Consider the following 15,511-nt stretch of genomic DNA (forward strand, 5'->3'; position numbering starts at 1 on the left):
CCCCCCCCCTCTTGGGGCGCTCTCCTTTTCTTTAGGTGTGTTACCCTTCTGTGTTCCTCCTTACTTCTTCTCCCCCTCCCCTCAGGCCTTGTTTATGCCTTTGTTGTTTTCTTGGGGCACCGCCCCGGGCCACGGCCGGGTGGGGTTTGTTCACTGTTCGTGCGGGGGCTTTTATATGACTTCTGTTTTCCCCTTACTGCTTTTCCTGTGGCCTGTTTCTAGGGAGATGTGTGGGTGGGGGCTACTCAGTCTTCTGTGGGGGGGTTCTATATCATTCCCTTTACTTGCGGTTCGCTGATGCCACCTTCAGGGCCCCGTGTCGTAGCCCCTGGGTCTCGTCGGGCCGCGGCCCACCGATAGCCCCCTCCCCGTCGGGGCCGATGATTCGGGTGCCGCCGGGCCGCGGCGCGCTTCACCCAGAGAGGCCGGTCTCCCAAGCGCCGCTCCTGCGGCCTCCGTAGTGGGCGGGGCTTATCGCGAGTGTCGCCGCCAGGAATCCAGGCCGCGGCTTCTGCCGCTGCTAGGCCGCGGCGCTCCGGTCGCTCCGCGGGCGGCCGCAGCGCTCTGGAGAGACCCCCCGGGTCGCCCGGATACCTTAGGGGGTTCCTCCCCTCACGCCGCTCTGCTTGCCGGTTGTCGCGGCCGGGGGGCCGGATCGCGGCTCCCGCCTCCGCCTGGCCTCCGCTTCTCCGCCCTCACCCCGTAGGCTTGTGGTTCCCAGCGGGTCTTCCGGGCTCCCCCTGGGGTCCCTCTCGCTCCTCTCCGACCGGGGGATTTCTCGGCCCTCGCGACCGGAAGTTCAGGCCGCGGTCTCGGGTGCCTCCCAGGCCGCGGCACCCCGGGGAATCCTCGGCGCGTCCCAGGCGGCGGTCGGTGGTCCGGCTGGTCCCTCCGCAGGTAGGATCTCGGTGCGCCGCGTGCCCCGCGTTTTCTTTCTCCTCCCGCCCGTGTCCCGTTTGGCGGTTGCTTGGGTCGCGTTGCGGGGTCTCCCGGGGACTTCCCGGGTGTCTTTTAGATGTGGGGGGCTTCTGCCTCGCAAGCAGGGGAGGTGTTCGTCCCCGGCAGCTGCTTTTGTGGGACACCAGAGGGTCCCGGTGGCTCTGGGATGCTGTGTCTGCAGGAGCTCTGTAGGACACGTCCTGCTCCCTCTGTGTCTTGGGCGGAAGTCATATATATCTTATTTAACGTGTAGTAACTTATGCCTCTACTTTGGTAGAACAGTTTATAGCGTTTAATTCAAGTTGGGCTATGATCCCCATAACTTTTGAAATTTTTTGGGACATCCCTTGTGTTGATTTATTTTTACGGCGGTGTTGCATGAACCAACCCTGCCAAACCTGACATTGAGGGCAACTCTACAGCCATTCACCTCATAGCAATTGTTTTCTTGGCCAGGAACAAAACTTCCCTGAGGAAGATTCAGGTATAATACGGCCATACTTCCACATCCAACAGACCAAACAACGATATGTTGGGATCCAAGTTAAGGGGGGTGGGCAGAAATGAGGACAGAAAGGTAAAAACATACACCCAGAAATCAATGATGTGGGAACATTCCTATATTAAGTGCCAAAAACTTGCATTTAGCTGATGACATCTATGAAAATACATTTTATGTAGTCTACTTGGGGTTAAATAGGACTGATGAACAATATATAGTTGTATCAATTTATTGTTTATAGCTGAGGATACAGTTAGATGTGAATCCATCATGTCTAGCCAGTCTTCTGATGATAACGTAGATATACAGTCAATGGCTTATGACTGATTTGGGCTCACAGTAGATGTGTGTATAGCATGGAGATTAATCCCTTAGGTCCCTGAGATTTTAATACGCCTGTTATAATATAGTTAGAAATTTTAGTTAGGCCAGGGGACAATAAGGAATTTAGAGCATGGTACTATTGAAAATAAATGAACAGCTGCAGTTGAGGTGTTTGTAGGTTTTCACGTAGTTAGGTAAATAATATCAACACATTATCCTTATATACATCTCTCAATGTGTTTATTCCCAGCCTGGCCCAGTACCTATAGTCTGGTATGGATTGCAAGGAGAGTAGTGCAGTATTATGCCATAGTTAAAGGTCTCACACCACATCTATGAAATGTTTAATGTTCTTAGTAATACGCCATACAGACAGGGACAATTTATGTAATGGTATCAGGGCAGATGATTTGGTATATTCTAGGTGTTCCAGGAAATTAAGCAAATCCTTTTCTGACACCAACCCAGCAAGGTAGTGGTCAGCAAGGGGTAGTTCTTCCTCCAAAAAACAGGGTTTTTGGGTTTCGCAATTGGCCCACTAGATAGAAGTCTGATAAAGCCATCCCAACTTGGTCTTTTGGTCTCTGCAAAGTATAAACCCACTACACTTCCTCGACCCTCCCACCAAACACTCATAACTTCCGGGGTGCAGCGCAGTCTTATAGCCAGTGCTTCTATTGCTATGGCAAATAGAGCCAGAGATAGAGGGGAACCCTGTCTAGTGCCATGGGATAAGGGGAATTTAGATGACGGTATACCATTTACTATTACATTGGCTATTGGAGATTTATAAATAATTTGGATCCATTTCAAGAATTGCAGGCCAAATCCAAAAAATCTAAGAAGCTCCACTTCAAGGAGTCAAAGGTCTTTATGGTGTCCAATGACACTAGCACCCAGGGCATATTTAAAATCTACCAAGTTGGATGGTTGTCTGGACTCTATGAATATTTATATTGGTAGATTTCCCAGGCATAAAGCCCGTCTGCTCATCAATAATGATAGACAGAATTTTATAATCAGCGTAAAGTAGTGATACTGGGTGATAGGAGTCGTACTCCATAGGTTCCTTTTCAGATTTTAGTAGACCGATAATGGTCGTGTTGTAAAAATAGGGTGGGAGTCAGCCACCCGATGGGCCTGTCGCAGCATCTCCTGTAGGGCCAGAGAAAGTTGCTTTAAATATCTCTGATATACCTCAATAAGAAGACCGCCAGGCCCAGGAGGATTATTCAGTGCCTGGTCTGCGACAGCTTGTCGAGTCTCCTCCAGTGTAATGGAAGTATCCAGTAGAGCAACTTGTTCTTAGAAGAGGGTTGGGAACGTGAGATTTTCCAGATAAGCTAGGGCATCTGATAAGGATTTATCACTCGAGGAGCTATATAGAGTAGCGTAATAGTCTTTAAATCGAGTTGTGATAGACTGCGATTTTGTAAGCTCCACCCCACTAGGGTCTTTTATTTTAAGAACAGAATTAGACTGATATTTTGCTTAATTAAGTTTGCTGAGAGATGACTAGACTAGATAGTATTGTTTGGTTAAAAAAAAGCTTCCGTTTGGTTTTAATAGCAAGCTGATGTTTATACAGACGGGATAGACCTAGCCAACAAGTCTTATTGAAATTAGTAGGGTTGGAAATATATAACCTTTCTGCCTCTATCAAGATTTATGTCTTCTTCTACTAAGAAAAAATGTTTCTGGCATGAATACAATATTCACCTAAATTTAAATAGTTAGTAAAAAGATTGCTATACAAAGACCAAATAATAGGCGAATGGGTAAAATGAATGCTCTGAGTGGTTTTAATTATTTGACCCCCTTCAAAAGGTATCTTCTGGTTTCTGATTATGAAACAAAATGTAATATTAGACAAAAATAAACCTGATTAAACACATTTGACAGTTTTTAAATTTTCAATGCAGGTATTTAAAGGCGTACCCACTTTGGACAATTCCTATTTTGGAAGCTTTTCCAGACAACTAGCTGAATAGAATATGTTCTCCTCTTGTCCTCCATACTATGGGGGAACATGCCAAATAGCTCAATTTCCATGTAACGCCACCATAAAAGAAAATTAGGAATTACAAAGTTCCCACTGAAATCAATGAACTTTACATGTAATGCAAGCATGTGCATTAATACATATGAGTAAAGGCCCATTTACATGAAACAATCACTCAAAATTCATTCAAACGCACAACAGTGAGCGATAAGTGTTACGTGTACACGCGTGGCCATCGTGCACTATTACTTCCCTTGTGGCTTATCGCTGAGTTTCAGCCTGATTAAGAAAGTTTGTTAGGTAGTTCACTATTCGTTACATTTAAATTGAAACTGTTTAGTATTTGAGCGTCTGAATTACTTGAGGGGAGGGGTGTTTGTTTGCTGTGCTGAAACACAATGACTGCTTGTTTAAGGCCCTTGTACACGGGACGATTATCGCTCTAATCGTTCAAAACGCATACACCCCTCTGAAGTTCCTCACCAGGTCCCCCACAAAGAAGAATGGGCAAGCCAATCTCTAGGGAGGGTATAGCTTCTAGAAAGTAACTCAAGGAATACTTGGAACATGGCGAGAAGTTAAGGCGAAATGTACAAACAAAAGGCTACCACCCGCAGCCGTACAGGGTCCTGACTCTCTCATGAAAATAAGATAATACATTGTGTCCCATCAGGCAAAGTGAGGGTTCATGACATTGGGAGGATGAGTCTGGTATCATGAGACTGGGGAGATACAAGGTAAAAAGCAAACCTGGAAGATCATCCGGAGAATAGAGACTATGCATAACACTAGTATGAGGCATTTGTTGGCGGAAAGGGAAGGACCACATGTAACTTAGATTACGATTTTTTTAGAGCCTGCAAGAGAGGTTGCAGACCTTGTCATTTCTACAGTGTAAGGTGCAAGAGATTCAGCAGAATCTGTATGGGATTACTATGAAACAAGGTTGTAACTCCATCTCCGAGCTTCTGTAAAATAGCATCCATATGTAGGTAAGGAAGCACCCTGCAAATCACATCTCCGGGGTGGCTTAAGTCCGCTGGTTTCGGGCCCAGGGCAGTGCGACCTGTATCTAGTTTCAGTGTGAAATCCAGAGTTGTATTCTTCAACCCTTGTATTTTGAATTAGGTCTATCATCCTACTAAATTTCCGTGATGCCGATGACATCATATTTCTCTTCTTGTGATAGGAGTTACAATTCCCCTTGTTTGTTTTCCATGCTCTGTGAATTTAAGTAAAAACATTTTAGTTTGTGATCGGTGTCTCTTGCTCCTCTACTTTCCTTCTGAATTTTTGTCTTTGTTCTTTCTTTCCACTTCTAATAGCGAGGTTCTCAACTGTATTCATTAGCTGTATATTTTTACCTGGCTTTTCATTTCCCTTCCCATATTGTTCTAGTGTAAAGCTTTCCTGATGAGTGTAGCAAGACGCCTGACAATTATATGCTTTCCTATTTTTGTAAGGTGCAACTCGTCTATAGCATGCAGTCCATCATATAAGTAATTCACTCCATGGTCTAGAAATCCAAATCCTTACTGATAGCACCATCAACGTAGCCAGTTGTTCACCTCTAGAATCCTGTTCCATCTCTTTATTCCATGGCCATCCACTGGGGGGGGGGGGGTGGATGAGAAGACCACCTGTGCCCCTAGTTCCTTCACTTTCCTGACAAAGTCTTCAAAGTCTCTGCAGGGTCTTTTTTGTGGTGTCATTTGTCCCTATATGTATTAGTAGGAATGGGTGGTGTTCTGTAGAACTGAACAGTCTTGATAGCCTATCAGACACACCTTTGGTTTGTGCACCTGAAAGGCAGGACACTTCTCATGAGGCTATGTCAAGTCTGCAGACAGCTGCCTCTGTTCCTTTTAATAGGGAATCCCCCACAACCACTACTCTCTTTTTTTTTCTTCACAACAACCCTCCTTTTTCTCCATCCAAGAGGATTCTGAGTGTTCACTAGACTGTTCTTTGTGGGCAAAGTCATATTTTGAAGTACCTCTTCATTGTTCTCCTGCGTGAGAGCCTGGTACCAATTACTGAGCAGTATGGGCTGACTGCCTCCTAATCCTCTTGCGTCTTTGGTCACATGCTTCTATTCTATGCTTCCGCAGGTACAATGAAAACGTATTTTCTTTCAACAAGCTTAAGAGTTAATCTGCTCTGTCAAGGAAATCTTCAGCTTCCTTAATGAGTTTCATTGTAGCTATTCTCTATTGCGGACTTTCCACCTTTTCCACCAATAGAGACACAAGCTTACATTTCTGGCAAGTGAAGTTTGGCTTTTCCTCTGGTAGGTCTGTAAACATGTTGCATACGTTGCAGCTCACCATATGATTACTTTCCTCTTCCATGTTGCACATAGTGAGTTGATGTCCACTTCCAAACTTCTACTAGTCAAGGATTTTGGAATATTTATCATATAGGATGTTACGAAGTGTAAAACTTTTGGTGATGTCCTCCAAGCAACTAAACCTGGCTAAATCCCGTGATTGTCCTACTCACAGTGACTCTTTGCTCTTCCTAGAATACATCGGGAGTATGCAAATTATCTTTCTGGAGCTCCAATCCCTGATCTAGCGATGTCCTCCAGCAGCTAGACCCGGCTAAACTCAGAGATTATTCCCCTCACAGCGACTCTCCACTGTTCCCAGAATGCAAATTATCTTCCTGGAGTTCCAATGCGTGGTTTCAGAGGGGATCGTGGACTCCAGTGAGTGGGTAAGTATAAAAAATGTAGGGTGGTCGAAGGGTATGGAAACATCTGAATAAATGAAAAACAGTTGCTAAGATGAAGGAGCAAATCTGTGAGGGTCCAACACAGCCGCCATATTGAAAACAGCCATCTTGGAACCAAGTAGATATTTTTTTTAATTTGGGAAAGGGTGAATGCGACATATGCATCTGCTAAAGAATTTGATGGGAAATTCAAATCTGCGAAATTCCTTCATTCCTGCCAAAGTTATTATCAATTTTGTCTTTGTTACAGACAAAGATATGGCTGTTTTTCGGTAAATGCAGTATCCGAATCAATGCAGCGAATTTCAACGGTTAGCACCCTAACAGACCACCCATCTGTCATGGCACAACTAGCAAATTGCTTGCCAAGGTTGTGTGTTTTGTGACCTGTCAAAAAGTGGATGTAACAAAACTGCCACAAATGAAGCAACAGCATTATCCATCCTGTGTCCTTCTGTAAGGTCCCATATCATAGCATACGTTGTTTGTCACAGGAGAGCAGGGTGAGTTGAACCACCATTGGGCAGATGGCACCCTTACAAGATCAAGTAGCTGCATCATCTCAATGATCCTATTAACCATGTTAAATTTGCGGAATGGGTGTCACAGCAATTGCAATGGGACCCATGTTTCACAAAGACAGTACTGTTCAGTGATGAGGCAAACATCTATGTAAACGAGGAGGTTAACAAGCAAGACCTTAACTACTGGTCTGACACAAATCCACAATAGAAAGATACCTCCAAGATGGTTGGCACTCAGAAAGTCATGGTGTGATTCAGTGTGTGGTATGAAGATAGTGGGTCCATTTTTTATCAATGGTAACCTTATTGCTGCCAAGTATCTGCAACTGCTACATGACAAGGTGCTCCCATCACTGTGCAACGAAGATGGCACATTCCCAGTGTTTTTCCAGCAGGATGGTACCCCCCACATTATGGCTGTGATGTTTTTAGTTTTTGGATCAGCAATTTCTGGGGAAGTGGATTGAATGTCGTGGCCTAGTGGAGTGGTTCACTGGATCTCACCCTCTTAGACTTCTACCTGTGGTGTAATGTCAAGTCCAGGGTTTACACAGTGAAAATCCAGAGTGTGGCGCACAAGAAACATCATGAATGGAAGAAGAGGATAGCATCGGCAATTCAAAATAACAGGGAGCATATCCTATAGTGGATTGTCATTGTTTTTCATGTCACAGAAAAATTGTTAACAACTTTCGCAGAAATAAAGTTACATTACTGATTTGGATACTCATCAAGTTCTAAATCTCAATCAGATGCATATGTCACACGCACCCCTTCCCATTTGAAAATATCGACTTGGTTCCAACATGGTAGTTTTCAAAATGGCCACATTGTTGGACACTGACCCTCTCAGATTAGCCCCATAGTTTCTCTTAACAGTATACCACACATAGGAAGGCATTACCAAACACCATTTTCTATTTATTAAGGTGTCTCCATACATTTGGACAACCCTGTACATCACCTGGCTCCCTGTCACCTCTCCTAACAGCACTTAGTTTATGGTGCTCTAGGGAGGTGACAAGTTCTTTTTAAATAGAGTACTAAGCACTCTTATAGGCTGCTGGAGAGTAACATAGATTATTCTGCTGACAGGTCAGTCAGCAGACCCAGGAAACATCTAAAGTAAATTGACATTACACACACACCAGAGTACATTATATCAAACTGTCTTGATAGCTGTGTGCTCTGCCCACATGCTGCCCAACTCGTTCCCTGCTGCTCTCGTTTTCACCAAGTTGGTGGTGCCTGACTCTACGGACATTCTTGGTAGCGTGGACAGGTAAGTGGGGTTATAGAAGCATGTATTACAAAGCTTCTTATCTTCACTTGTATCATTGATTTATGGAAAGCGGTTTATGACTGAAGGTATATTTTAAGCATTCTATAATGAAAAGTTTGCAACTTTTTAACATTAAATTCCTCACCATTTTAAAGCTATCTGCTTGCTGTCGGTAAGGGGTTGTTCACATTAGGATGTTAGCATCGGTCAAGTGAATACATTTTAATAAAAAAAAAAGATATAAAAATGTTTCGCTTGAAGTACCCATTAACTAAGAACAAAGTTTAAAAATATACAGGCATACCTAAAATGGTATATGTTTGTATACGGTTTTTCATGCACATTTAACATATACGTTAAACACGCATGAAAATCCTAATGTGAATAGCTCCTTGATTCAAATCTTTTTTATTGAATACATTTTTCTTGTGTCTCAAGACACTTTTGGTACACAAACAGTACAAACACACAGACCATAACAAATCTCCCCAGTAAACAAGACCCAATAGTCTCTCCTGCAGTGTCTCAGCTCATTGTATAAAGTTCCTTGGATTTTTCGCAATCACTGAGGGGCACTTCACAGACCACACAGCTCAACGTCACCTAGAATGTAAGGGTTAGCATTTCCATGACATAGTTATCTCATTGGACCTTATCCTCTAGTCAGGTCATTTTCAAAAAGACGGAAGGCATGCAGCCATTTGAACCAAACACTGTAGTATTTTTGTGGTGTTTTTCTTTTATAATAAATGCTTTTTTCCCACATTAGGATTTCAGTGATTTTTTTTCTTAACTCAGCCAGATCAGGGGGAGCTTCGTCTAGCCAATGTTGTGCTATCAGTTTCCTGGCTAGATATAGTATCCTAGCTACTGCTAGCTTTTCATTTTCTTCCAGGGGCACATCATTCACATATCCTAAAACACATATCAGTGGTGTAAATTCCAGTTGAATTTCATACACAGCATGGATCAGACTGCACACCTCAGTCCAATGTCTCTGCAGCTTAGGACAACGCCACATCATGTGTATAAGGTCTGCTGTGTGGATCTTGCATCTGTTACACAAGGGGGTATCCCTCGCACCTATATTGTATAGAAACAATGGAGTGCGGTACACCCTGTGCATTAAATATATTTGTGATAGTCTATGAGACTCACTCAAGGACAGTTTGGGGGACATCTGTAATACTTCTGCCCACAAGGATTCTTCAATAAGGCCAATATCTTCCTCCCACTTGCTCCTCGTTGCTAGAGGATTGCACAGATTTATCTGGATCTGTATACTGGAATATACACAGAATATTTTCTCCTTAGTATTAGTTGTACCTCCTACGATCTCTGCTGGCAGAAGTCTCTCAATCTCTATATTTTCTAGGCCTCTCTCTGCTTGAAAGGCATGCCGGAGCTGCAAATATTTGAAGAATTGAGAATGTGGCAGGCCGCATTCATTTCTCAATTGCTCAAAGGATTTAATATGGGTTCCTGACACTATCTGACCCAGACGCCTGATCCCCCTATCCTTCCATCCTTGAAAGCCCTCCAACTTCTCTAGCTCTCGCAGCCTTGGGTTATCCCAGATAGGAGTATAGTGTGTAAAGCTCTTAATCCCTATTATTTCTTTGACCTTCCACCAAACCCTATGCATGAGGGCCAAAGTTGGGAGACTGTGGGGACTGCAGCGGAACCTAAAGCTCTCCAGGGCCTCAAACAGGTGCGCACAGTGAAAATAATTTTTAGAAGACGAAAACTCCCATCTCGCGTGTTTTCCGATTTCCATCCTCTAAAATGTTGTATTTGTGATGCTAGAAAAAATGACATGAGATTAGGCAACGCAAGTCCTCCATCCCCCTTAGAGTTGCACAGCGTCTCCAACCTAATTCTAGGTCCTTTATCTCTCCATATCAAGTTTCTAAACAGTTGATTAATCCTGTTAAAGGAGCCTCGCGCAATCCAATGGGGTGAATTATGGAGTAGGTACAGTAATTGCGGCATCCAGATCATTGTGAATAGCTCCTTAATGGAAACATACACAGTTTATATACAGAGGCTGAAACTGTTCACATGATCTATTAGAATGTATGAAAATCAAAGAGGAGTTGACCACCGCTAGGAGCCAAAACAAAGAGCTGCTTAAAATTGCGACTTCTAATTTGGTACATTTGGTACCTTATTAAGTGTTAAATCACTAAGTTTGATACACTAAACACATGGGCATTCCAAATAACAGTAATAGGCTGCCACTATTAACATTCAGTTCAATAAATCCTGGGCGAAGAAGGCATAAACTAGTACACTTCCATGAATCGTCTGAAACTCCTTTTTCAGCATTCCCAATAACATTTTAGTAAGTAAGGCCCTCTATACACACAATTTGACTGTGACTTATTTGCTACTATAAAACAGTTTCTATGCTTCATGAAGCAATTTATGGTTTATAAAAATGATAAAAGATACCTGTCATTTTGGAGCCCGATGGCTTGTCCCTGGGTTGCTGGCTGAGAAAAAAAACACAACAGAAAAATTAACTTCATGTTCTAAAACAAAGCAGCAAGTTAATCATTTGAGTTCCTAATTAAACACTTGAACAGTTTGTACCTTTTAATTTACACAATTAACAAGCACAGGAAAAAAGGATCTATTTACTGCAAGTACAGATCTATGCAGCAATTATAATGACTGACCAATCTGATGATCCAAAAGTCTAGTTTGAACGACACTGTACGAGTATTTACTCCCAAACCAGTGGATATATGTTATCTACATCGATATGTTGTGAAATAGACTCAATCCATCCCTCCAGTTTGCAAAGGGCTACTGTGATAGGAATGTGCCTGGACTCTCTCCAAAAAAATAGTTTCCCTCTCTGTGGTCCCTGCTTAGAGATAGCGCACCCCTGTGTGGCACCCACTACATGCCCAACATAATCCCTTCCCAGTATCCTGCACATATTGCACTGGGAGTTGGAGACAGAGGAGAAATTATTCTATGCACAGAGAGTACAGCTTCAGTCTGGACTGTATGAAGAAAGAAGATGTGAGGGTGATCAATGAGTGGAACAGGTTGCCACAGCAGGTGGTCAGTTCTCCTTCAATAGAAGTCCTCAAACAGAGACCGGACAGACATCTGTCTGGGATGATTTAGTGAATTCTGCATTGAGCTGGGGGTTGGACCTGATGACCATGGAGGTCCCTTTCAACTCTACGAATCTATGATTCTAAGATAGTTCTTCTGATGCTGCTGCCGGAAATTTAAGTGCAGGGGCCCAGTGTGTCAGCAGCAGGATAGGGGTTGGGGCCTTTAAGACCCAAGACTTCCTTCTCCTTCTGGGGCCATGTGCAGGCAAAATGCCTGAACATGCATTATAGCTGTACCTGATATTTCAGCTTTTTCTAGTTCATTGGCTGATTGTTGCTCCATCAAGAAGGCCTATGTGGCAATATTGTCTAGGTTACCTTTAAAAACTCCTCTCTTTCAAACTAACTGGAAAAGAGATTTCCAGAAATCCTTACACCTGGATCAGTGGTCATTAGCATTCTGACTCAGTTTAAAGACATCTCATTGTGCAAAACACTTTGAATCCAATAGGAAGCTTTTGTATTGATGGTACCTGACTCCTTATCATTTAGATTTCACCACAACATTCTAAGATATGTTAAAGATGCAACAAACAAATAGGCACGTTGATTCATATTTGGTGGTTTTGTGATTCGTTCAAGCCATTATTGGAGAAAATATATCTATCACTCTGCTCCATCCTACAGCTTAACCTTAACTGGAGTGCAAGTAAAGCTCTCCTATCCCTAGACGTAGAGCAATCCAGACCCCCCCTCATCTCTTGATTTTATACCATGTACTGACAGTGAAAAGATCAGCTATTGCTAGAAGATGTGCTCAGATATCGCGTCCTTATCTGAGATTTTCCTAATGGTCCAACACAACTGTGTAATGGAACATCTAATTGCCACCAGACAGGACCAGTTGGAAAAGTTCAAAAATAATTGGGCGAAGTGGTTTAAATTCTCAGGCTACTCATGCTAAATCTCTTCCTCTGCACTTTGATCATTTTCTATAGGAAAGGGGAAGGGTGGCAATGCTTTGCAGTGTTGGTATGTGTCTTATATAATCAGTTTATGCTCAACAGTATGGCCAGAATGTTTCAGTGGCGCTTAACCAGACAGACAATTCTTACTTTTAAAATATTTCTTCTTATTATTTATTATCCTATTTTCTTTGATACTGATGCATCATGATTTTTCATTAATTTCATGCCCACAATGTAAATGACCTAACCATTATAACTTCCCTACAATTGGTTATACATATATAAGAGATCTGAGTACACAGGAGAACCTTAGCTAAGCATCTTTCATGTCTCATCCCAACTGGGTACATAATAGACACAACTGGGTACATAATAGACACAACTGGGTACATAATAAAAAACCTTACATCGCAGAAAAAAACGGATATCATATTTGAATTCAGTGCACAAAAGTTACTACAAGCCGCCTATCTGCATATCTGTTACAAAAATTGCGTTGCACAGTGTACTTTACAAAAGAAGGACAATTATTAATCACTGTGCTCGATTATCACTTAATTTGAATAAACTAATCATCGCTAAACCTTCCTTTTACACAGGACGAGTGTCGGGTAAACGATGCCCAACACTCACCGCCGTGTATTCGTGCTCTCGTGCTGTTACACAGGAGCGAGTATTGCTGTCTCGCTCACAGTGCGGCCGGCAGGGAGGAGGGGCAGCTGGAGGAGATTTCTCTCCCCACTCTCTCCCCGCCCCTCTCCAGTCACTGTAATCAGCCGCCGCTCAGTACTGAACAGCTGCTTACACTGAACGATCGTCGTTCAGGAATGACTGGATGATTCTCGTCCACTCATTCAGGGTTTTTTTGCACGGGACGATTATCATTCAAAACGCAGCAGAAGTGCGGGTTTTGAACGACCAGAACAATAATCTTCTCATGTAAAAGGGCCTTTATTTTCTTTATGCCACTTCCACGCGGGCGACACGATATGGATATCGCAGGGACCACTGATGTTTTCTCACGGCGATAATGCGATTTTGAGTCGCTACAAAGTCGCACATCGTGCTACAAAGTTGCTCGACTTTGTAGCACCACGTGCGAGGATTTTCAGGCTTCACATACATTTGTAACATTGAAAATTGTGCGACTTTGTCGCCCGTGTGAAACAGGCCTTATTGCATACAGGAATTTTTTTTAAATAAATCCTTTTCTGGCCATAAACCCAAAGTTTAACACAAATGATAGCTATTTTCTAAATGTTTGTGACATAGGACATCTGGAACTAAAGTCGGATTCATGCAAGTGTATTTAAAACAAAAAATTTTCATGCGTAATATGCAGAAAACAGCACCCATTGATTTCAATGAGTTCACACACGTGTGCATATTTGGCTTGTGCAATTTGGTTGTGCAAAAAAAATGGCACAGCATGCTGTATTTTCCTGCACATTTGCGCAGGGAAAGAGAAGATTTTAAACAAATGAAAATCTGCCATTTTAATAGCTGAGAGCATTGTTGAATGATTTTTTTGTGTGTGCAAAAAGTACAATAAAATACGCCGATGCACGTACAAATACACAACGCGCATTCCACAAAAACGTGCTCATATACAGTTACACTCGTGTGATCTACCCTAAGGGTTACACCTGGCGAACAAAAAGTGTGTTGCATTTATAGTAGAACATGAGAGCTGTGAGTTGTATAGTATGTGGCCGCTTTTAAACACACATACCGTGCCAACAATTACTACATCTATTTTGGGTACCCAATAAAAGCTGCAGAGTTAATCAGAACAGAGTGTTCTGATTATTTGCAGCAATGGTCTGACATTTTGGATGTCACTCTGCAAGTCATAATGCCCAAATGGGTGGCCGTCGTAAAAATCAGATTTCTATCTAACGTACCATGAAGAAATATCTCAGCTGGGTGCTATATATAGCTAAGTAACTTAAAGGGGTTGTCCCGCGCCGAAACGGGTTTTTTTTTTTTCAATAGCCCCCCCGTTCGGCGCGAGACAAACCCGATGCATGTGTTGAAAAAAAAAAACGGATAGTACTTACCCGAATCCCCGCGCTCCGGTGACTTCTTACTTACCTTGCGAAGATGGCCGCCGGGATCTTCACCCTCGGTGGACCGCAGGTCTTCTGTGCGGTCCATTGCCGATTCCAGCCTCCTGATTGGCTGGAATCGGCACACGTGACGGGGCGGAGCTACGAGGAGCAGCTCTCCAGCACGAGCAGCCCCATTCAACACGGAGAAGACCGGACTGCGCAAACGCGTCTAATCGGGCGATTAGACGCTGAAAATTAGACAGCACCATGGAGACGGGGACGCTAGCAACGGAACAGGTAAGTGAATAACTTCTGTATGGCTCATAATTAATGCACAATGTACATTACAAAGTGCATTAATATGGCCATACAGAAGTGTATGCCCCAACTTTGTTTCGCGGGACAACCCCTTTAAGTCAATGGGATCTTTTTTTTTTACAAACCTCTGCAAATTATCCAGAGTGGGCTTTCCATGTAGGCAGCCTGTATGTTTGCAAGGAACATTAATGAGCTGCAATGTAAATGTGATACACAGATAAGAAACAGCAAACAAACTGAATGTGTGAACAGTGATCACTGATGTATGTATGATGTAATGTAACTGCTGTTATGCAAAAGTCCTAAGTAATAAGTGCTGCAGCCCATCATAGCCGACGCCATGTCCGAGTAGAATGAAAACCATATACAAGGTAAACACAGATCCACAGAGGAGTGTACAATTATCTATGTCGTTGCCTTCTGTTAGGGTTACCCTGATCTGGCGTTATTGCAATTACACAGAGACTTGATGATAAATAATTTTAAGTCAAACAGGAATTTTTTCCACTTTATTTTGAAAGATTACAAGGGGGAAGGATATTTCATTACAGATGACTGCTTATTTGCAAAGGTGATGTCTCATGTTGGTGCTCGCTACTTGACACTGCTGCGCAATTTCCTTTCCAGCTTTAATTTATACATTTATCCAGCAGTTCTCAGCAGCACATGCCAGTGCTTTGACTTTTATGAATCCCTGTGGATCTTGTGTTCAGGCCATACAGATGAACATGCTCTACACATAACAGCACAAAGGACTATTTATTCAGTCCTTGGCAACCCGAATACAGATT

General features: G+C 43.0%; 1 protein-coding gene across 1 annotated transcript in view; it reads right to left on the reverse strand.

Moving 5' to 3' along the window:
- Window positions 1–15,511, reverse strand: part of AFF3 (ALF transcription elongation factor 3) — a 335,141-nt gene that overhangs the window by 73,260 nt on the left and 246,370 nt on the right. The window contains exon 7 of the mRNA XM_066577159.1: window positions 10,764–10,804. Within this exon, the coding sequence (XP_066433256.1) occupies window positions 10,764–10,804 (41 nt within the window). The remainder of the gene's footprint in view (window positions 1–10,763; window positions 10,805–15,511) is intronic.

This window comes from Eleutherodactylus coqui, chromosome 1 (assembly GCF_035609145.1).
Source record: "Eleutherodactylus coqui strain aEleCoq1 chromosome 1, aEleCoq1.hap1, whole genome shotgun sequence".
Lineage (NCBI taxonomy): Eukaryota > Metazoa > Chordata > Amphibia > Anura > Eleutherodactylidae > Eleutherodactylus > Eleutherodactylus coqui.